We start from the raw sequence: 25,163 nt of genomic DNA on the forward strand, positions 1-25,163 counted from the left end.
TCTTAATATTGAAGGGTAGGCACCATATTAAAACAGGAAGGATGATATAAATTTGGGCTTGCACAAACACTCCTTAAGTTACACCTCACAGATGGCTGCCCACTCAGAGAAACTGCTTGTTGTAAGTGATGATTCAATTCCACCACAGTGGCCTCACATCTATGGTACCACTCTCTGCCTCACTACAATTTATCTCTACACGTCAGCCTCTCTTTCCCTAAAATACAGCACCTACTTAAGTAGGTGCTTTAAAAATATCTGGTGAAAAACTAGAAACATGAATGCTCTTCATTTTTCTGCTTTCCACAAACATCTCTATACTGTTAATTGAATATTTACCATGTTTTTTAAAGACCTCCAGAGAAAAATATTCTACTTCCTGAATCAGGAACCCATTCCAATATTAGATGGAGGCTTTTGGAAAAAAAAGTGAAGACAGCTATAATTCTGCACTTAACTAATTAATGGAATCTGGAAGCCTTATCTATTCAGAAAGTGAAAGTGAGTGAAGTCGCTCAGTCATGTCTGACTCTTTGCAACCCGTGGACTATAGCCCACCAAGCTCCTCCATCCATGGGATTCTCCAGGCAAGAATACTGGAGTGGGTTGCCAAACCATAAAGTGGCCCAAAATGATCTCTTCTTGGAACAATACCATCCTCAGGCCGTCATCCAGAAGTCATGAATATAAAACATATTTAGGGAACTTCCCTGGTGATCCAGTGGTTAAGAATTCGTCTGCCAATACAGAGGACACGGGTTTGATCCCTGGTCCTGACTGTTGCAGAGCAGCTAAGCCCTGTGCACTGCAACTACTGAAGCCCACATGCCTAGAGCCCTTGCTCCACAACAACAGAAACCATCGCAGTGAGAAGTCCAAGCACTGAAACAAAGAGTAGCCCCTAGCTGCCGCAACTAGAGAAGGCCCAAGTGCAGCAATGAAGACCCAGAACAATCAAAAATATAAATATATATACATAAAACAGACACAAAAACTCAATGCGCAACTTTTTTAAAAAACTAGATAAATTAAAAAAATTTTAACATATTTAAAATAAATATATTAGTTTAACGAGATTGGTCATAGGAGTCTTAGAAGAAACATGGATAAGAATCAGCCACAAGAGAAGTAAACAGAAAAACACAGAAATCATAGATGATAGGTACAGTGACTGACATGAAGCCTCATGGTTCCACCAGTCATGTGATCACATTCCACTTGCCAATGACTGTCTAGAAACTAGCATGTGACCTAATTTCAACCAATCAAAAGTGAGTATTCTACTGGGGGATTCTTGGAAATGCTTCCTCTCTCCTGAGAAAGAAACACAATAAAAAGACAGTCTTCTTTGAACAATGTCTTGTCTAGGTGTGACACCTGAAACTGCTTCAAACCACTATAATTGTAAGGAGACCAGGCTGGGGCCAAAGTCAACATCCCAAAGGAGGACAGTGCGGTAAGATGGAAAAACAGTCACCAATGGCAGCTGAGCTACTTAAGTCAACTGACCCAGAAGCTCTATCTCTGGACTTCTTGTTTTCAGAGAAAATACATCTTTAAGGTTTCTGCTACCTGTAGCTAAAGGCATCCTAGCAGATATAGAATGCACAAAGTAAAGAATCACCAGATATTAATTACATTGGAAATGTTTAAATGTCAGAACGGATACATTGACTCAACTTCGGCCATATTAATTTTATAGTTTCAAAAGAATAATCATGTGATTTATTACTACAAAAGGATAAGAAGTAGTGTGGGTCACAGTATCTGCCCTCTACAGGTTTCTACCAATAAATCTGAAAATGATCTTGTTAGATCAGAAAAGAAATTGATTCTGCATATGTAAATAAAGAACTTACTCTACACTACAATCAGTGCACCTCAGCCCTAACATGGAACTTTCGCTCCTGATTCTTTATCCTGACAGCCTACAGTTAAGTCCACAATCACACCTCCCAACAGCAAGATCAAGAAACTGGGCTCTTTCCCTCCAGAGCTTTAGAGGCGATGTGTATGTGGCAACAGAAAACAGAAGTGCAAAGAATTAAGCCAGAATCTACTGCTTTGCCTTAGAAAGTAATCTAAGTTTTCTCCTCTTGTTTCTTCACAGGAAATGAAATGATACTCTATTCAAAGAGTGTACATTATTTTTAGCCAATTCCAACTACCCACTTCAATCTGTTCATTTATAAAGGTGTCTATGGGTTTTAGCACTTGCTTTGGAATACCATTCATATTGTAAAATAGGATGTGATCATCTATAAATAAAACAACCCACTTAAAAGTAGGAGTGAATAAGATGGTCAATTAAAGTAAAATTGTTTTAAATTAGATTACTTTTTAGAGGCCTCCATCTTTGCATTTCTAGTGATTCATTAAGAAAAAACTATAGTTAAGTTTACAACATCCACACTCAGCCTACAGCTGCCATGCAGCTCTGCTTTCTAAAATGAAGCTGCTCATGAAATACTTATTGAAATCTGTATTAGTTTCCTATTTCTGCTGTAACAAATTACCACTAAGTTAGGGGCTCAAAACAATACAAACTTATTATCTTATAGTTTTGCAGGTCAAAAGTCTAAAATGGGTCTCGAGGGACTAAAATCAAGGTGCCAGTCGGATTGCGTTCCTTCTAGAAGCTCAAGAAGAGAATTCTTCTCTTTGCCTTTTCCAGCTTGTGGAGGCTGCCAGAATTCCTTGCTTCCGGCCGCATCATTCTGACCTCTGCCTCTGTCATCACACCTACTTTTCTGACTCTGACCTGTCTTCTTCCTGCTTATAAGGACACTTGTGAACACACCTGTGTAACCTTTGCAGAAAATCCAGGATAACTGTTCCATCTCAAGATCCTTTACCTAATCATCAGCAAAGCTTTCTGCCAGGTAAGACAACATAATCATAGGTTCCAAAGATTAGGACATAAACATATTTGAAAAAAAGCGCAAGTGTTAGTCGCTTAGTCGTGTCACTCTTTGTGACCCTGTGGACTGCAGCCCGCCAGGCTCCTTTGTCCATGAAATTCTCCAGGCAAGAATACTGGAGTGGGTAGTCTTTCGCTTCTCCAGGGGTCTTCCTGACCCAGGGATCAATCCTGGGTCTCCCACTTTGTGGGCAGATTCTTTACTGTCTGAGCCAACTGGGGAGCCATTATTCTTGGTACCACAAAATCCATCACAAACAGGGGAGGGGTCCCTCTTTATCATGTGATCTGAGAGCTTTTAGGAAACTATATCAATTAATATTGACCCAGAAGTTGTCAGTGGTTTTGAGTTACTAGTAAATACTCCTGGCCCCTCAAGAAAAAGATGGGGAGCTAATAAAATCTTAGACACAAGCACTACTAACCCAGCCTAGTCTTCCCACAGTAGAAAACTGGAAGGACTTCCTTGTTTGGGTTCCCATGAAAATTAGAATGCTAAAAACATGTTGGCAAATTGAATTTTTCAGGAAAAGAAGTGGCAGCAAAAGGTAATAGACATCCAGGGAAATGGTAAATTTTATAAAAAGAAAAAATCTGATATAAAACGAAATGTCAAGACTTGGGAAAATCACTTTAAAAAAAAGACTGATTAATTGATTTACTTGGTCTATTTATTTTTTGACTGTGGTGGGTCTTTGTTGCTGCACATGGGCTTTCCCTAGTAGCAGCAAGCCAGGGCATCTCTTTCTTGCGTTGTGAGGGTTTCTCATTGCAGTGGCTTCTCTTGTTGAGAAGCACAGGCTCTAGGCACAAAGCCTTCGGTAGCTGCAGCTCATGAGCTCAGTAGTTGTGGCACACAGGCTCAGTTGCTCCGAGACATGTGGGATCGTCCCAGACCAGAGATTGAACCATTCCCTTGCATGGAAAGGCAAATTCTTAACCACTGAAGCACCAGGGAAGTCCAAAATCACTTTTTAAAGTGACAAATCACCCTAGTGATAACAAATCACTAAATCAGTATTACTAATTTAAGAAACTTTAGCCATGCATGGAGGCTGGAATCAGGAGGCAAGACAAAGGGACAATTGGGCTATTCACCCTCCACCTCATGCCCTACACACCTTAAAATGTAACTGCTATTAACCAAAAACTGGGGAAAACCCAAATGTTCGTAGATAACATGATGAGATAAACAAGATGTAGCCTATCCATGGAGAAGGCAAAGGCACCCCACTCCAGTACTCTTGCCTGGAAAATCCCATGGACGGAGAAGCCTGGTAGGCTGCAGTCCATGGGGTCGCAAAGAGTCGGACACAACTGAGCGACTTCACTTTCACTTTTCACTTTCATGCACTGAAAGGAAATGGCAACCCACTCCAGTATTCTTGCCTGGAGAATCCCAGGGATGGGGGAGCCTGAGGGGCTGCTGTCTATGGGGTCGCACAGAGTCGGACATGACTGAAGCGACTTAGCAGCAGCAGCAGCAGCATATCCATACAGTTGAGCACTACACAGCTATAAAACCAGAACAAATTAGGGACTTCCTTGGTGGTCCAGTGATTGAGAATCCATCTTCCGATGCAGGGAACACAGGTTTGATCCCTGGGTGAGGAACTAAGATTCCACATGCCTCGGGGCAACTAAGCCTACGTGCATGCTGTGACTACAGAAAAGACTGCACATCACAATGAAGAGCTCGCATGCTGCAACTACATGATGCTGCCAAATAAATATAAAATTTTTTTAATTTTAAAAAGGGGGAACAAATTACTGATACAGACAAAGACATGGTTGAATCTCAAAATCATTATGCTAAGTGAGAGAAGCTAGACACATAAGAGTATTTACTATATGATTCTATGTATATAAAATTCTAGAAAATGCAACCTAACCTGTAGTAATAAATGTAGATCAGTGGTTACCTGTGATTGAGGACTGAGAGAGGGATGGACTGCATAGGACATAAGGAATAACTGGGGGGACAAAGGGGAAGTGATGGAAATTCTGCATTTTCAATGAGATGGAGGCTGTATGGATGTGTACAAGACTCGAATTGCATACTCTGAGTGCAGTTTACTGTATATAGTTTATACCTCAATAAAGTTGATTTCTTAAAAATTTGGCTCCTTTTCAGTGGTAAATTTGTGTTGAGGAACATGGTAAGGCTAGAGCTCAAATGATCATGTTAGCCTTGAACTGTAGCCTCTACAAATCTTTCTAAGATTCACAGCTCCTCCAATTGCTTATCATTATCACAGATGGTATGCCAACTTTCTAAGTGGTGGAAACTGGCTTCCTAGACCACAATCCAGGAATAGAGGCCATATGATCTCCCTGCAGTACTTCTCCCTACAGAGAGGGTACAAAAACAACCCTCTCTCCAGGAATGGGGTACAGTCTCTGAAAATTCACGCAATCTATATTTAAAAGACTGTTCAACTGTCCATGATCCTTTCACGTTATAAATCTACTACCTGAGGAGTCACTTGACGTGTAGATTTTTGTGTTTAACCTCTGTAATAAGTTACATTGGTATTTTGCATTTTATTTCGTTCATTTCAACCAGTTGTGGAACTGGTGCATTTCAGGCCTGTTCAGGCCTGAAGAGACCAAATATTTATTCACATGTCCCCAGGTCAGTATTTGTATTTGTTTTGTAGTACTTTGATAATATTTTGATATACTTATGAGGTTTTAGCAGTTTCATTTGGTATATTTTTAAACTGCTGCCCAATTACATGCCAAATTTGTTCAGAAAATAAAGTAGTAAATATAGCATTGTATGCACATATATTAATACCGTCTGCCTGCCCAGTGGAGACACAACCTTTATCACCTCCTCTCTTTACCATAAGGACATTCCACAGGAAATCCCAGCTACACTTCAACCTTTATGCCAACCTAGAGGGTGATAAACCCAGAATAACTTCTCAGTCCCAGTCCTCTTCCCTGAATTCAAGATGCAAAACTAAGACCCTCCTGGACACCTCACAGGCTCCTCATATTCAACATGCCCAAAACTAGCTCACCATCTCCCTAAAATGCCAAGTTCACATTGCTCCCCTTATCCCCATTTTTCACCAGAGGCATCACTCTCCACCTGTCCACCCAATCTAAAAACCCAGAAACCATCCTCAACTCTCCCTCTATTTTTCCTCAATCCTCTAAATCCTTTAGTACCTACGACAAAAGCTCTCAGGTTGACTCTTTTCCATTCATCCCACTTCCTCTGCCTTACTTCATGCCCTTTATGTCTCACATAGACATTTCATGATCTCAGAAGTGGCCTTTTTCTCTCTCCCCAATCTCATGCTCCTCCCCTCCTCCTCTACCGCACTATCACCAGAACAGTTTTCATAAAGGACAAGTGAAAACCTCTTGGCAGTCAAAGCTCTTCATGATGCATCCTTGCTTACCTTTCCAGCCTCGTCTGCTGTTACATCTCCTAGAACTTCTTTTTACCCACTTAACAACATTCTTTGCCAGCTCATCTGTATTATGCTCTTTCATCCCTCCAATGACTTTGTGTATGTTCTTTCTTTGGTCTCTTTCCCTTGCAAGCTATCTCCTATTTATATAACCTTCAGGCAACAGCTCTGAACTCTCCAAGAGACTCTAGATGGCCTCCTTCTACACTTCTACTCTGCCCTCCTATAACCTATTTTTATCATAGAATTCACCCACCCTGCACTGAAACCTTTACAAATGGGCTCTGCTCTAATCAAGAAAAAGCATTGCCTTGTTTTTTTCTGTGTTTCCAACACCTTACAAAGGAACACAGTAGGGGTTCTGCTTTTTGGACAAATTAATTAACCACATCGAAAGGATGGCTCACAAAAAGACTATAAGGGAAGAGAAGATGACGTTAAAGATCCCTTACACATGTTCCCTTAGTTTTAGAGATTATGGAAACAATTCCTCTTAGACTGCAAATCTTTAAAGGTTTTACCAACTTCAGTTTGAGCTTTTAAAAAAGCAAGAGAGCTTGTTTTAAACTACTCAATCCTGTGATAAACAGACAATGCGATTTTTCCCCACTCCATACTCATGATAATGCACTGACCCTTTCTCACTGCTAATCTGAAAGGGTTTTCATGGGAGGAGAGGAGGACAATCTTTAAGAAATCATATGTAACAAGATTCTAAATTGAAAGTTTCAACCAAGGCACCAAGATACACTAGTATGATATTCCAGAGCAAAATCTGAGATCAACATCCAAATCTTCAATGAAATACTCTAAACACTGGCTATATGACTGTTAAATCAAACCTCTGCTGCACTGAAGGTATCCTCGGGCCTTTTAAAGACCAAGAGAGCTTCAGGGAGGAGATTTCTTTGGAGCAGAGGTCACTTCCCTTCAGGTCAAAAGAGTGAGGCCTCAAACAATCACCCAGAGCTAAACAGCATCTCTCCAGAAAAAGTTAAGAGACAGAGGAACAGCCCTGCTAACCAGAAGAGAGTATCAAGGTTGGGGTCAGCCTGCCTCCAGGGAGTCTCTCACCAAAAATCCAGACCATGCCCAAGACAGAGTAAGCTTGGGGTTGTCTGGACACCAAGTGATAAAAAGAGATGATATTTGATGATGAAACTCAACCACAATAATGAGCAGAGACGTATTGGGATGGCTAAAAACTCACCCAAAAGTGAAGGGAGAACTTCCCCAGGGAGGAAATTCTAAAAGGAGGGGATGACAAAATACATTTGCTTTCTGAGTCCAGTGCATTCATGCCACTTTGGGCAGCTGACTGGTTACACACAGTTCTGCCCCAACTGGAAGTCCTCCCAGAGCCAACAGCTGTCCTCCAGCTGGGAAGGAACGATGGAACTCTTTCCAAAAATTAAGGTAACCGTGCTCTTCAGGCAGATGGAGACTGGAACCTAGCTACTGAAGAGCATAAATATAAACATATTGGAGAAAGAAGTGAGAACTACTTCCCAAATGAAACATCCATAAAAAGAAAATCCATTTTGCTCCATAATCAATGCCAGTGAAAGAAAGTTGTCGCCTAAGAAAAGTAAGCTGAGGGGAGGGAGGAAGGAGAGAAACACACATGACTCACCCAGGCCCTGATTCTGCTGCTCCCACTGGACAGCATCTGGCACCTGGAAGGTAACTCCCTCCAGAGAGACCACGTTTTCCTGCTCTAAGCCAGGTTCCTGAGACGTGATGCCAGGGAGCGTGAACCCAGGCAGCTCGGTGTCACCCAAGGCCTCGTCCAGGGAGTCGGCATCTTTATCTTCCTCATCTTCCTCATCTTCTTCCTCTTCATCCTCTTCCTCTTCATCCTCTTCATCTTCATCATCTTCTCCCTCTAGGAAAGAAGAAAGCAAAGGGAACATGAAGAAATACAGGCAGTGCCCACAAATGAATCTTTTGAAATGACCCAAACACTACAAAGTAAACATGACTGGCCTTTTAAAACATATTTTATCATTAAAGTTGAGCAAGAAGAGCTTTGCGGGATTGCATGCCCACCCTATAGCTACAGTTTAAACTTTCAAAACCACAGTTATGTCAGATAATTATCATGCGTCATGTTTATTGGGAGTGAAAGTTCAGGTAAACAGGGATTTTGTTAATGTCATATTTATATTTAAAAGGGTGGCAAACATCATCTTCCTGTTTTCTGGAGATCATTATAGATCTGTCTGTTAGAAAGCTCACTGAAATACTAACAGAATTTAAAAGAAGTATTCCAGTCTCTTTCTATCTCATAATACTAAACAAGAGAATTCACTATGTTGACATAGTTTTCTTTCTGCTCTTCTTCCACATCAGTGAATAGAACTCACAACAATGTTAACTGAGAGGTACATTAATCCACTCCTGCATCTGTTCTCCTTACAGAGGAGGGACCCAAGAAACGGGGAAAGGCCACATGAGCGTTCTCAGTCCAATTCTAAAGGGGATCGGGAAATGACACATTGATCAAGGGCAGTCAGAAAAGAAACGTGAGAAAAAATCACTATCATTACCATCATCATATGAGTTAAATACACAATGTGTCCATCTGTGATGCTTCAAGAGGTGTAGGTTTAAGGAACATAAAATCCCCAATTTCATTTTACTTCACAAATGTTAATTTTCTAGGAATACTCTGAACTCCCATCCACATTATGAAGGCACCCCTAAGGCCCCCAATAAGGGCCCACAAAATCCATTGAAGGCCTTTTCCGTGGTCTCCCTCTTGGCTCTGAACACAGTGGTGACCGTAACATGGAACTCTCTTTGATGGCTGAAGAGAAGACAGAGGATTAAAGCCACCTAAGAATTTGGAGACTCTCCTTTTTCCAGACAATTTTCTCCTTTTCAGCTATCATTTACAGATTTTCTTAACTTAAAAATATTACTTCTAATCTTTTTCATTCTTATATATCCTTTATCTTCATAGGATTTAATACCTGCCCCTATTCCAAAAATTAAACAATTTATCAGGCACCTAGTTCCAGGCACTAGGACTACCACAATAATGTCTCTGCCTTCATGGAGCTGATATGTCACTCAGGAGACATACAGCAAACAAAGAGATATATAAATAGATATGCAATATACTGCACTCTGATTAAAACCAGCAAGAAGCCAGAAAATGCCAGGTGCTACTATTTTAGATGGCAAGAGCAAGGAAAGTTTTTCTAATAAGGTAAAGTCTGAACAGAGATCATACCAAAATAATGAATTCTTTTGTTTAATTTAGGTCATTAAAGATTCCCAGCAGAGGAGGATGGGGGAACAGTAAAGGCAAAGCCCTGAGGCATATGTCTGCTTACTGTGTTCAAAGAATGGCAAAGAAGATTGGGCTGAGAGGCAGTGAGTGACAGAGAGAATACATGAAACAAGGAAATCAGGGGTAAGCAGCTGCTGCTGCTGCTAAGTCGCTTCAGTCGTGTCCACCTCTGTGCGACCCCATAGACAGCAGCCCACCAGGCTTCCCCACCCCTGGGATTCTCCAGGCAAGAACACTGGAGTGGGTTGCCATTTCCTTCTCCAATGCATGAAAGTAAAAAGTGAAAGTGAAGTTGTTCAGTCTTGTCTGACTCTTAGCAACCCCATGGACTGCAGCCTACCAGGCTCCTCTGTCCATGGATTTTCCAGGCAAGAGTACTGGAGTCGGGTGCCATTGCCGTCTCCGGGGGTAAGCAGAGGCCACTGCTAAAACAGATTTGTAAAGAATGACTGGCTACATGGTGGAGAACAGGTTATCTTAGAGCAAGAGACAAAGCAAAGAGACTCATAGGAGGCTATTGCAAAAATCCAGGGAATAGGGGATGATGCTTCGGATGAGGGTGCAGTCCTGCAAAAAGAGAGAGGTGATCAGACCTGAGATGTAATTTGAAGGTGGAGCCCTGCTGATAATTACAATATGGCATGTGAGAAGAAGATCTCACTTTATTAAAAATGAGAACTAAAGAGCCAAATCAAGAATTTTATGTGAAATATATTAATTGGGAGACGCTTGTGCCTATGATAGCCAAATGGAAATGCTGGAAGTCTAAGGAAGGTCAAAGCTAGAAATAAAAACCTAGGAGTCATCAGCTTGTAAATTATATTTAAGGCCTTGACACTGACTGAGATCATCAAGAGAATGAGAGTGGATGAAAGGGAAGTAAGTGGGCCAGCCAAAGCCCTGGACAATCAAACATTTAGAGGTTGGCCAGCAGGGGGAGATCCAGCAAAGGAGACAGAGAAGTGACTGCAGGAGAAAACCAAAACAAGAGAAGAAAACATTTCTGAGTAGGGGGCTGAGTAACAAACGATGACTGTCCCTCTGGTTTAGACATTTGGGAAGTCATTCATGACCTTGACAAAAGCTGCATTCCTGGAATGGTAGGGACAAAAGTCAGACTGAAGTGCTTCCAAAGTAAATTGGGGAAAAGGAAGCAGATATAGGTAGAGAAAACACAAGAAATTTGGAGAAGCGAATAGGGTCATTAGGGGACAGCAGGAGGGAGATATGGGGTCAAGGTTCTGAAAGCAGAAACTTAGAATTTGCCTGTAATTGACAAGTAAGATCTGGTAGAAAGCAGGGAACTGATGATGCAGGAGGGAAGAGAGGCAGGAAAAATGTCCTGAGAGATGAGGTGTGATAGAGAAATGATACACATGGACTCTGGAGCCACTTACTACGGCTGAGTGGTTTCAGACAAATTACTGAATTCTGGTGTGCCTCAGCTCCCTCACTGTAAAACTGATATGAGTCCTACCACACAGGGCTGTTGTAAGGATTACATCAGTTAATATATCAGGTACTTAGAACTAAGCCTGGCACATAGTGTCCACCACATAAGATTGGCTTCTCTGCTATTACGGAGAGGGGAGGGAATGCAGTGCATGGCCAGCTTGGACACATCCACCTCTGCAGGGTCACAGGTGCAGGCGGGTGGCTAGATTTGGGGCAGGGAGCATGTGAAAGGTGTCATATTTCTTTCCCTGGTCAAATACAAAACTGGTGGATGTGGTCAGATTGCCAGGCAACCCTATGAGTCCACGTGAGTCCATCTGTAAGGTTACAAATTTAAAGCAAAGCATACGAAGATGATCAGTGTGTTTTTCTTCAGCCACATTACCAATGGGTGGGTGCAGAAGTGGAGTAGGCAGAGACATTTAACCAGGGCCAAGTTTTGCTAGGAGAGCTCAACTAAGGAAGAAGCAGTAGATTGCGTGTGAAGAGAATGATTATGAAGATGAACCAGAAAAGGAAACAGACTCCCAACAACATGATGTGTAATTTCTGGGGACCTAACCTAAAGCATGGTGACTATGATTAACAACACTGTATTATGTACTTGAAAGTTATTAAGATAATAGATCTTAAATAGTATCACCAAACCAAAAAGATGGTAATTACTTGAGGGGATGGAAGTGTAAACTAACCTTACTGCAGTAATAATTTTACGATATATATACATATATGTGTGTGGGTATCAAATCATCACCTTATATATCTTAAACTCATATATGTTATATGTCATTAATATCTCAATAAAGCTGGAGGGGGAAGAAAGATGGGCCAGGGACTTCAGTTAAAGTGAAGCTGAGAAGGAAGGTGGATAGGAAAAAGTAACAGAGTCACTGGATTATGGAGAAAACTATCAGGAATCATTAAGGCTTTTTGACAATTTTACTGATCATCCTACTGTAGACAGAAATTGGTGATGAACTAAAAAGAAAATTTCTCTATTTTTAAACTTTGTAAAATCACTTTTAGTTACTTTTCCTCTCCACAAACCTAGAGGGTTGTTCTTGATAGGAAAATCATGACAATATGATTCTGACCCCCTGAGAACGCAAAGGCAAAGCCAGAGCTCTGAGCCCTCGATTTCCAGCTTTTATCACTGAACCATTATCCTCTGACCACCACCAACCACCAAGGATAACTTATACTTGGTCCTCAATGTGTTCAATTAGCTCCTCCTCTTTAAAATACAGAGCTAAAACAAATATCGTATATTAATGTATATATGTGGAATCCAGAAAAATGGTATAGATCGTATTATTTGCAAAGCAGAAACAGAGACACAAACAGAGGGGACACGATATCAAGTAGAAAGGGGTGGGTGGAACGAATTGGGAGACAGAGACTGACACGGACATACACTATGGAAGTGTAGAGTGTTAGTTACACAGTCGTGTCCAACTCTTTGTGACCCCATGTAATATGGCCCACCAGGCTCCTCTGTCTATGAGATTTCTCAGGCAAGAATACTGGAGAGGAAGAGAGTTGCCATTCCCTTCTCCAGGGCATCTTCCCGACCCAGGGATCGAACCCGGGTCTCCAGCATTGCAGGCAGGTTCTTTACCATCTAAGCCACCATGGAAGACAGCATATATACACTGCTGCTGCTGCTAAGTCGCTTCAGTCGTGTCCAACTCTGTGCGACCCCATAGAAGGCAGCCCACCAGGCTCCCCCGTCCCTGGGATTCTCCAGGCAAGAACACTGGAGTGGGTTGCCATTTCCTTCTCCAATGCATGATAGTGAAAAGGGAAAGTGAAGTTGCTCAGTCATGTCCGACTCCTAGTGACCACAAGGACTGCAGCCCACCAGGCTCCTCTGTCCATGGGATTTTCCAGGCAAGAGTACTGGAGTAGGGTGCCATTGCCTTCTCTGATATATACACTACAATGTATAAAACAGATAACTAATGAAAACCTACTATATAGCACAGAGAACTCTCCCCGGTCCTCTGTGTTAACCTAAATGGAAAGGAAATCCAAAAAAGACAGGATAAAGGTATACACGTGGCTGATTCACTTTGCTATACAGAAGGAACTGACTTGGCAGTGCAAAGAAACTATACTCTAAATTAAAAATAGCCAGCTAACCAGATCTGGTTAGCTCTTTTTTATTTTATCATTATTATTACTTTTTAATTGGAGTATATTTTCTTCACACTGCTATGTCAGTTCCTGCTGTATGACCAAGTGAATCAGCCATATGTACACATGCATGTATATACTAAGTCACTTCAGTCGTGTCGGACTCTTTGCCACCCTATGGACTGTAGCCCGTTAAGACCCTCTGTCTGTAGAATTCTCCAGGCAAGAAAACAGGAGTGGGTTGCCATGCCCATCGCCAGGGGATCTTCCCAATCCAGGGATCAAACCTACATCTCTTCTGTCTCCTGCATTGTCAAGCAAGTTCTCGACTACCAGAGCCACCTGGGAAGCCCATGTTGTTGTTCAGTTGCTCAGTCATGTCTGATTCTTTGTGAGTCCATGGAATACTGCACACAAGGATTCCCTGTCCTTCACTATCACCCAGACTTTGCTCAAACTCATGTCCATTGAGCTGGTGATGCTACACAACCATCTCATCCTCTGTCTTCTCCTCCTCTTTTCTTGCCTTCAGTCTTTCCCAGCATCAGGGTCTTTTCCAATGAGTTGGCTCTTTGCATCAGGTAGCCAAACTATTGGAGCTTCAGCTTCAGCATCAGTCCTTCCAATGAATATTCAGGGTTGATTTCCTCTAGGATTGACTGGTTTGATCTCCGTGCTTCCAAGGGATTTCAGAAGTCTTCTCCAGCACCACAATTCAAAAGCATCAATTCTTCAGCCCTCAGCCTTCTTCATGGTCCAACTATCACATACATACATGACTACTGGAAAAACCATAGCTTTGACTATAAGGACTTTTATCTGCAAAGTGATGTCTCTGCTTTTAAATATACTGTCTAGGTTTGTCATAGCTTTTCTTCCAAGGAGCAAGCGTCTTTACATTTCATGGCTGCAGTCACTGCAGTGATTTTAGAGCCCAAGAAACTGAAGTCTGTCACTGTTTCCATTGTTTCCCCATCTATTTGCAATGAAGTGATGGGACTGGATGCCATGATCTTTTTTTTTTGAATGTTGAGTTTTAAGCCAACTATTTCACTCTCCTCTTTCACTTTCATCAAGAGACTCTCTAGTTCCTCTTCGCTCTCTGCCATTAGAGTGGTGTCATCTGCATATCTGAGATTATTGATATTTCTCCTGGCAATCTTGATTCCAGCTTATGCTTCATCCAGCCCACAATGTACTCTGCATATAACTTAAATAAGCAGGGTGACAATATACAGCTTTGACGTACTCCTTTCCCAATTTTGAACCAGTCCATTGTTCCATATCCAGTTCTAATTGTTGCTTCTTGATCTGTATACAAGCTTCTCAGGAGGCAGGTAAAATGGTCTGGTATTACCATCTCTTTGAGAATTTTCCACAGTTTGTTGTGATCCACACAGTCAAAAGCTTTAGCATAGCCAATGAAGTAGAAGTAGATTTTTTCTGGAATTCTCTTGCTTTTTCTATGATCCAGTGGATGTTGGCAACTTGATCTCTGGTTCCTCTGCTTTTTTGAAATCCAGCTTGTATATCTGGAAGTTCTTGGTTCACAGACTGTTGAAGCCTAGCCTTAAGAATTTTGAGCATTACCTTCCTAGCATGTGAAACGAGCACAATTGTATTTGAACATTATTTGGCACTGCCCTTCTTTGGGGCTGCAATGAAAACTGACCTTTACCAGTCCACTGCTGAGTTTGCTGGCATATTGAGTGCACCACTTTAACAGCATCATCTTTTAGCATTTGAAACAGCTCAGCTGGAATTTCATCGCCTCTACTAGCTCTGTTCATAGTAATGCTTCCTAAGGCCCACTTGACTTCATGCTCCAGGATTTGTGGTTCTAAGTGAGTGACTACACCATCATGGTTACCTGGGTCATTTAGTTCAGTTCAGTTCAGTTGGTCAGTTGTGTCTGATTCTTTGCAACCCCATGGACTGCAACACACCAGGCCTTCCTGTCCAACACCAACTTCCAGAGGTTACTCAAACTCATGTCCATTGAGTCGGTGATGTCATCCAACCATCTCATCCTCTGTCATCCCCTTCTCCTCCTGCCTTCAATCTTTCGCAGCATCAGGGTCTTTTCCAATGAGTCAATTCTTCGCATCAGGTGGCCAAAGTATTGGAGTTTCAGCTTCAGCATCAGTCCTTCCAATGAATATTCAGGACTGATTTCCTTTAGGATGGACTGGTTGCATCTCCTTGCAGTCCAAGGGACTCTCAAGAGTCTTCTCCAACACCACAGTTCAAAAGCATCAGTTCTTCAGTGCTCAGCTTTCTTTATAGCCCAACTCTCACATCCATACATGACTACTGGAAAATCCATAGCTTTGACTAGATGGACCTTTGTTGGCAAAGTAATGTCTCTGCTTTTTAATATGCTGTCTAATTTGGTCATAACCTTTCTTCCAAGGAGCAAGCGTCTTTTAATTTCATGGCTGCAGTCACCATCTGCAGTTATTTCGGAGTCCAGAAAAATAAAGTCTGTTACTGCTTCCATTGCTTCCCCATCTATTTGCCATGAAGTGATGGGACAAGATGCCGTGACCTTAGTTTTCTGAATGCTGAGTTCTAAGTCAACTTTTTCACTCTCCTCTTTCACTTTCATCAAGAGGCTCCTTAGTTCTTCTTCGCTTTCTGCCATAAGGGTGGTGTCATCTGCATAGGGATGCAGGTTGCTGCTGCTGCTAAGTCACGTCAGTCGTGTCCAACTCTGTGCGACCCCATAGAAGGCAGCCCACCAGGTTCCTCCATCCCTGAGATTCTCCAGGCAAGAACACTGGAGTGGGTTGCCATTTCCTTCTCCAATGCATGAAAGTGAAAAGTGAAAGTCAAGTCACTCAGTCGTGTCCGACTCTGTGCGACCCAATGGACTGTGGCCTACCAGGCTCCTCTGTCCATGGGATTTTCCAGGCAAGAGTACTGGAGTGGGTCGCCAGTGCCTTCTCCAAAGGATGCAAGTTAGGGAAAGGGAAAACCATTATATGATTCAGGTATGACCTAAATCAAATCCCTTATGATTTACAGTGGAAGTGACAAATAGATTCAAGGGATTAGATCTGATAGAGTGCCTGAAGAAATATGGATGGAGGTTCATGACACTGTACAGGAGGCAGGGATCAAGACTGTCCCCAAGAAAAAGAAATGCAAAAAGGCAAAACAGTTATCTGAGGAGGCCTTACAAATACCTGTGAAAAGAAGAGAAGTGAAAGGCAAAGGAGAAAAGGAAAGATACCCATCTGAATGCAGGGTTCCAAAGAACAGAAAGAAGAAATAAGAAAGCCTTCCTCAGCGATCAATGCAATGAAATAAGAGGAAAACAACAGAATGGGAAAGACTAGAGATCTCTTCAAGAAAATTAGAGATACCAAGGGAACATTTCATGCAAAGATAGGCACAATAAAGGACAGAAATGGTATGGACCTAACAGAAGCAGATGATATTAAGAAGAGGTGGCAAGAATAAACAGAAGAACTGTACAAAAAAAGATCTTCATGACCCAGATAATCATGATGGTGTGATCACTCACCTAAAGCCAGACATCCTGGAATGTAAAGTCAAGTGGGTCTTAGGAAGCATCACTACAAACAAAGCTAGTGGAGGTGATGGAATTCCAGTTGAGCTATTTCAAATCCTGAAAAATGATGCTGTGAAAGTGCTGCATTCAATATGCCAGCAAATTTGGAAAACTCAGCAGTGGCCACAGGACTGGAAAAGGTCAGTGTTCATTCCAATCCCAAAGAAAGGCAATGCCAAAGAATGCTCAAACTACCGCACAATTGCACTCATCTCACAGGCTAGCAAAGTAATGCTCAAAATTCTCCAAGCCAGGCTTCAACAGTATGTGAACCATGAACTTCCAGGTGTTCAAGCTGGAGAGGAACCAGAGATCAAACCGCCAACATCTGCTGAATCATCAAAAAAGCAAGAGCGTTCCAGGAAAACATCTACTTCTGCTTTATTGACTATGCCAAAGCCTTTGACTGTGTGGATCACAATCAACTGTGGGAAATTCTTAAAGAGATGGGAATACCAGACCACCTGACTTGCCTTGAGAAACCTGTATGCAAGTCAGGAAGCAACAGTTAGAACTGGACATGGAACAACAGATTGGTTCTAAATAGGAAAAGAAGTACGTCAAGGCTGTATGTTATCACCCTGCTATTTAACTTATATGAAGAGTACATCATGAGAAACACTGGGCTGGAGGAAGCACAAGCTGGAATCAAGATTGTAGCAAGAAATATCAATAACTTCACATCTGGGTTATTAAGCCCATACATATACATATATCTCCTCTTTTTTGGATTTCCTTCCCATTTAGGTATAGAGTTAGGTACAGAGTTCTCTGCTATACAGTAGGTTTTCATTCGTTATCTTAGAAAGAGCTAACTATATGATCCAAGGGGCTTCCCTGGTGACTCAGACGATAAAGAATCTGCCTGCAATGTGAGAGACCCGAGTTCAGTCCCTGGGTTGAGAAGGGAATGGCTACCCACTCGAGTATTCTTGCCTGGAGAATTCCACAGGGTCACAAAGAGTTGGACACGACTGAGTGACTAACACTTTCACACAAAAGAAATCCCACTTCTGGGTATATATCCAAAGGAAATGAAACCTTCAACCCAAAGAGATCTCTGCACTTCCAAGTTTACAGCAGCATTATCCACAATAGCTATGGTATGGAAACAACCTAAGCGTCAACCAATGGATGAATGGATAAAGATGTAGTGTATATTTATAAATATTTTTATATATGGGATATTATTTATACTATGCAATTTATATTATACATGCAGGTATGCATGTGTGTGTGTGTGTATATATACATATGGAATATTATTTAAGCCTTCAAAAAAAGAGAAATCCTGTCACTGGCAACATGGATAAACCTGGAGAACATTATGCTAAGTGAAATAAGTCAGAGAAAGACAAATACTACATGTTATCACTTATATGTGGAATTAAAAGTCTAATTCATAGAAACAAAGAATAGAAAAGTAATTGCCAGGGTCTATGAATGGAGGTAAAAATAGGAAGAACTGGTAAAAGGATACAAACTTTCAGTTATAAGATGAATAAAGTTTGAGGACCTAATGTATAATATGGTCACTACAGCTGATAACACCATATTGTACAACTGAAATTTGCTGTGAGAAGAGAACTTAAAATGTTCTCACCAAAAATTAAAAAGGTAAATATGTGAGATGATGAATGTGTTAATTAATCTGATGGTAGAAATTCTTTCACAGTGTAGGTGTGTATCAAATTACCATGGTGTACACATTAAACATCCTACAGTTTGTCAGTTATACATCAATAAAGCTGTCGGAGGAGGAACACAGAGATATAAAAATAATGAAAGGGACCTCAAAAGTCATCTTCCTCCATCCTTTTGTATCTTGAAAAGATAGCTGCATCTATGCAAATCTAGGCCGTCTATGAGGTCACACAGAGTCGGACACGACTGAAGCGACTTAGCAGCAGCAGCAGGCCACAGTTGCTCCCTTCACAATGCACTTTAGAGGGCCTTGCTTAGGTCAAGGCATCTCGATCTCTCCCGTTACTCACCCACCCTGGTAAAGTCTTCCTTCTCCTCCCTCACCTGAAATGCTGACATGAGACATCTAACTCCAAGTCAGACGATAAAACCAAGGAGCACTTTCTTCAGAAACACCAGATTGAGTAGTATACAATTTTTACACCATCAGAAAAGGAAGGGCCCTGATTGATGTGTGGGATGAAAGAGAAAAGTCTTCTTCTTTTACCACCAACCCTGACCTTCAACACAAAGAAGTTTATAAGGTTTCACTTTTAATATGAGTATATTTGAGGACATAGTGATAGGAAAGAAAGTGTCAGAGACTGTGTAGAGAAAAGAGGAATACAAGCCTTACAGGAGTAAGAGTCCTCCTTCAGTTCAGTTCAGCTGTTCAGTCATGTCCGACTCTTCGTGACCCCATGGACTGCAGCACACCAGGCCTCCCTGTCCATCACCAACTCCCGGATTTACTCAAACTCATGTCCATTGACTTGGTGGTGCCACCCAACCATCTCATCCTCTGTCGTCCCCTTCTCCTCCCACCTTCAATCTTTCCAGCACCAGAGTCTTTTCAAATGAGTCAGCTCTATGATCATGTGGCCAAAGTATTAGAGTTTCAGCTTGAACATCAGTCCATCCAATGAATATTCAGGACTGATTTCCTTTAGAATGAACTAGATCTCCACTGGAGAAGGGAACGGCAAACCACTTCAGTATTCTTGCCTTGAGAACCCCATGAACCATATGAACAGAATGAGTTCTCCTTCAGTCTAGCCTTATTCCCTCATTATTGATTTCTGCCAGGGAATTTTCTTATTTTTAGAAGGTTACGATCATTCTGTAGCTGTTAAATATCTTTAATAGTATATCATCTGTACCCTGCCACAATTTTCAGTGGACCGTTGACTACTATTACAGATCAGTAACAAAAAGGTATGATCACCTTTCTAATATTAGCAAAATAATATATTTTATAGCAGCTTGACCCAAAAAGGTGTGAAACTATTGAATAAAGGAAGGATAATCTTGTCCTCTGTTGTATCACCAAAGACTAACCCAGCGCCTGGCAAAAGTCACGACTCAATATTTGTTGGATGGATGGATGGATGGCCAGATGCATAGTCAGGGAACTAGATCTGTGCTTTTAACAACTGGCTGGATCTAAGGAAACACAGAGTAGCATTTAATAAGCAATGGGTAACACATTCCTCAGAGTAATCCTGCAATAAGCACAAAGGCAACATATCAAATGGACAGGTACAAAATAACCCAGAGTTGTATGCATTCATCTTTCGCTCATAAAAACTGAAGAAAAACTCATCTGTATTTAGCCAGTCTTTCAATAGATGCACCCAAGAGAAATAATGATGTCATGAACACTTCTGAAAACAAAGGACAACAAAATGAAATAAGCATTCAGCAAACTGTGCTAGAAACAGTAACAAAATCTCTGATTTAAAGAACTGAATTTTTAAATGAAGAACTCATTCAAATAACACTATCAGGTTATATGTTAATGGCTATAGGGTAATGCTTTCTGGATTCTGTAATTTTGTTAAAATAAACCCCCAATTTTATTTTCATTTATCTGAATCCCAAAGAAGCATGTGGATCAACATAAAACACACACGCACAATTATTCTATCTAAAGGTAGGACCAAAAACGAAAAAAAAAAGGAACCTGTAGAAAGAAGCATTGCTCAGGGCTTCCCTAGTGTCTCACTGGTAAAGAATCTGCCTGCCAGTGTAGGAGACGCAGGTTCAATCCCTGGTCTGGGAAGATCCCCCATGCCATGGAGCAGCTAAATGAGCCACCACTATTGATCTCGAGTCCAGGAGCCACAAATACTGAAGTCTGCGAGCCCTAGAGCCCATGCTCCACAAGAGAAGCCACTGCAGTGAGAAGCCTGTGCCGGCGTTATCCTTCAAATGTACACACTTGAATAAGCAGAGCAAGTTTTATCAATTCTGTATTACTTACAGTCTACTTTACTGGTGATATACTGCCTTGGGTGTTCAAATATCACAGCAGAGCCTCAAACGAGTTTGTGAAACCCCAAATTTTTGACTCTCTAGGTCAGGCCTCTTTTCTTTATTTATTGCAAACATTTCTACCTCTGGTTACCAAAACTAAAAGTTTTCACTCCTTTCAGGGCCAGGGCCATGATTCCCCCAACAAATTCAATAGAAGATATTGGAGAAAGTTTGTCTTGTGGTCCTGGCCTGAGTAACCTGATTCTACTGCAAAGTCCAGGTGCCATTTAATAAGCAGTTCCCACCAAAGATGCTCCATTTCTCATCACAGTTTAGACAATTTTATAGCTCTAGAAGACAGAGACATAGCTAGCATTTCCAGAGTACTACTGACAAGTCCAAGGGAACCCTTGGTTGAGAATTTGTCATCCCAATAATAGGAGTAGGAAGAACCCCACCAGTAATACTTGTTCCCCAACATGACCTGGCTATCCTTGACTTACAGTAAGAATAGGCTCCTACCTGAACTTTCTGTCTCTTTGGAATTGTTGTTGTTTATTTTTCAGTTGCTAAGTCACATCCAACTCTTTGCAACCCCATGGACTGCAACACACCAGGCTTCCCTGTTCTTCATTATCTCCCAGAGTCTGCTCAAATTCATGTTCATTGAGTTGGTGATCCTATCTAACTGTCTCATCCTCTGTCATCCTTTTCTCCTTTTGCCTTCAATCTTTCCCAGGATCAAGGTCTTTTCCAATGAGTTGGCTCCTCGCATTTGGTAGCCAAAGTTGGAAAGATCCCCTGGAGAAGGGAATGGCAACCCACTCCAGTGTCCTTGCCTGGAGAATTTCATGGACAGAGGAGCCTAGTGGGTTACAATCCATGGGGTCACAAAGAGTCAGAGACAACTGAGCAACTAAAACTCTTTGGAACAGCAGTGATTAATCTGAATCCTTATCTTTTGCCTATTTATTCATTAGGTTTAAGAATCAAACTTCTCTTTCTCTTTACAAAGTTTAAAATCAAAACTAAGCCACATAAATTAGGGCACGTGAAGATGAAGGATACAGTGAAAAGAAACAGGGTGAAATCTCTGGGTGGAAGCTAAGCATATATGGAATGGCTCTGACAGCTCCCAGTGCCAGACTTTTAAAAGAAGAAATGTTTGTTGCCTTGTGTTTTCCTGGGAGCCCCTATACAATATAATCAAAAGCCACTGTAGCAGAATGGTTTCCACACATAAAGAGCAAATAAAGCGCTAGGGATGGTACTGCTTTAATTTTCCATTTTATTTTTACTTTCTAATTTATTTATTTAGTCTTACATTCCTTTACTATATAGATGCAAAATCTGTTTTATGTATAATACTTGTACATAAATACTTGTACAATACTTATTATTTGGTCCTACCAAATAATCTTATCAAGGCATTCTACTGGTAATCTTCCCCCAAAAGATTCAGGTAAAATTAGATATTGTGCACTTCACGACTACCCAAATCAATAGAGACTTCACTATTGATTTCAGTTTTGGGGTCATACACACAAATCTAAATAGACACACGTGAGGTTAAGGCGATGAAAGTGAGCTGCAAGAAACCAGAGGGTTCAGAACAACCAGGCTGTGTATTTTGCTTGAGTTAGAGTCACAAGGTGAGCAGCCAGTGTACAAATCTCAGAGCTCATTTACTGCAGCGGGAGGGCTTCTGAACACCTGTGTGTGCATGGCTGGGGGGCTGGCAGCCTGTGGGACCTTCAAGGCATCACCAGGGGCTCATTTCTTCTCGGCCTCTTCTGTTTGGGGTTCTGTTTTCCGTTCGTAATCAGCCAGGGTGGCCTTGGCACCTTCAGCCAGCAAGGAGTAGTGCAGTGTCACAGGCGGCAGGCACAGCTCCTTGGCGAGATCTGTGTTTTTGATGGTCAAGGCTCCCTCCACCGTCTTCCCCTTTACCTATTCGGTGGCTAACAAGCTGGAGGCAATGGCAGAACCACAGCCAGATGTTTCAAACCTGGTGTCCACGATCTTCCCCTTTTCGTCCACTTGAACCTGTGATTTCATGACATCACTACACGCTGAAGCCCCCACCAATCCAGTCCCGACATTTTTAGATGTCTTGTCAAGGGACCCCATGTTTCGGGGATTTTCATAATGATCAACAACCGTCTTGTGATAGAGCCGAGCGGGAGCTGACAGCTCCCAGGCGGGCAGGCGTGGGGCCGGGAGCAGCAGGGCCAACGCCGCCCGCCTCAGGTGGCCCTCCAGCCACCGCCGCCTTGCAGGCTTGCACCTGCCTCCAATTTATTTTTAATTTGGGCATCAAACTGGGTGTAAAACTTAAACGTCAGAAAAGAAAATGAATCTCCTTTTAAGGAGTTGAAGCAATTCTCCAGCAGATGGCTCCCTGGGATTGGAAGGGGTTGAAGAACCCCAGAAACTACTGAAATCATGACCACAAAATTCAGCAGCTCACAATTAAGCTGACTTAGACGTTACAGAATTTCATTACATTTCTTAAAACTTAAGCATTTCTGCCGTTTTCACATTTTTATCACGTAATATTAGATATATACAAGAGAATATAGATCATATTTATGCTGTTAAGCTTAATAAGTGAAGAAACCTGGAATATTACTAATACTGTGGCATCTATTTGCATATTCCTCTATCATCTCAACCACCTACTTCCCGTGAATGTCATAAAAAATTACTGAATGATGAATTACTTTGCCATACACCTGTAAATCAATTATACTTCAATTTTTAAAAATGTTTGGGAAAAACAGCAAGAAGCATGTAATGGAGAAAAAAATTACTGAATGCTTTACTTCAGGATCTCTTTTTCCACTCAAAATTATGATTTTAAGTTTCACACATCTAACAAAATACCAGTTTGTAAATTTCACCAACTTATGGTATTCCATTTTGCAAGCATGTCACTATTTATTGGAGAAGGAAATGGTAACCCACTCCAGTATTCTTGCCTAGAGAATCCCGTGGATAGAGGAGCCTGGTGGGCTGCTGTCCATAGGGTCGCAGAGAGTTGGACACGACTGAAGCGACTTAGCTTGCATGCATGCATACATTGGAGAAGGAAATGGCAACCCACTCCAGTATTCTTGCCTGGAGAATCCCAGGGACAGAAGAGCCTGGTGGGCTGCCATCTATGGGGTCACACAGAGTCGGACACAACTGAAGCTACTTAGCACTATTTATTTAGCCTTGTGTGAATAAACTTTTGAGTTATTTAGTTGTTGCCAATTTTTTGCTGTTATGTATAGTACTGTTATGAACATTCATATCTGATCTCTAATAGATCTATTCAAAGGGGTTTCCTTAGGGCATGTTCCTAAAAGTAGACTTGCTCGGTCAAAGGAATAGAAGTGTTCAACATTCTAAATAATGTCTCGATATACTTCCTTAGCTCCACATCCTCACTAACCTTTGTTATTGTCACACTTTTTTTTTTCAATCCAGTGTATATAAAATGGTATGTCACTGTAGAGGTAATTTGCATTTTTGTAATTAAATTATTTCTGAGGTTGTATATTTGATCATAAGTTTGTGTATCTCTACCTAATCATGTTTGCTCCTTCTTCTTTTGGGTTGTCTGTCACTTCCCTATTGATTTTTTGGAGTTCTCACTATTCTAGACACAATCCTTTATCAGTTACATGTATTATAAAATTATATGTATTTCAAACACCTACCCTAGTTTTTTGTTGTTGTTTTGGCCACGTGGCTTGTGGGATCTTAGTTCCTCCACCAGAGACTGAACCCATACCCAAAGCAGTAAAAGACCAGCGCCTTAACCATCGGACCACCAGGGAATTTCCAACCTTCCCCAGTTTTAGAAGTTGTACATTCACTGCCTTTCTAGTTAACGTCTTATAAGAGTTTTCAGTTTCAGCTGGTTTTATCAACATTTTCCTTGTGGTGAGCAATTTTTGTGTCATGACTTCAAAAAAATCCTTCTGTATCATTAGTGCAGTGAGATATTCTATAATTTTTCTCAAGTTTTTGAATTTCATGTTTCACATCAGTTTTAGACCATATGGAATCAGTTTCTGTATATCAGGTTATATTCACTCTGATTTAATATTTTCTATATGGACAACTTATTGTCCCAGAACTTTTATGGGGAAAAAATAAATGCTTTCCCCACTGCTCTGTAAAACCATCTCTCTCCTACATCAAGAACCCCTACAGAACTGTGTCTGTTTCAATGCTCTCTATTCTGTTCCACTAGTTATTCTAATTATCCTTGTCCATGACCATGTTGCCTAAATATATAAAGATACAGTAAGAGTTTTATAAGTCCTAATATCTGATAGAGCAAGTGTCCCTCTCCTCTAATCCTTTTCTTTAGCAGTGCACTGACTGGCAATTATTTCCTGAACTCTTGTTCTTCCA

General features: G+C 41.3%; 1 protein-coding gene across 1 annotated transcript in view; it reads right to left on the reverse strand.

Annotated features, from left to right (window-relative positions):
* The window catches only part of ARMH4 (armadillo like helical domain containing 4), a 144,337-nt gene that overhangs the window by 82,968 nt on the left and 36,206 nt on the right, over positions 1 to 25,163 (reverse strand). Inside the window, exon 5 of the mRNA XM_052647006.1 lies at positions 7,982 to 8,233. Within this exon, the coding sequence (XP_052502966.1) occupies positions 7,982 to 8,233 (252 nt within the window). The remainder of the gene's footprint in view (positions 1 to 7,981; positions 8,234 to 25,163) is intronic.

The sequence above is a fragment of the Budorcas taxicolor genome, chromosome 10, assembly GCF_023091745.1.
Source record: "Budorcas taxicolor isolate Tak-1 chromosome 10, Takin1.1, whole genome shotgun sequence".
In the NCBI taxonomy this organism is placed as follows: Eukaryota; Metazoa; Chordata; class Mammalia; order Artiodactyla; family Bovidae; genus Budorcas; species Budorcas taxicolor.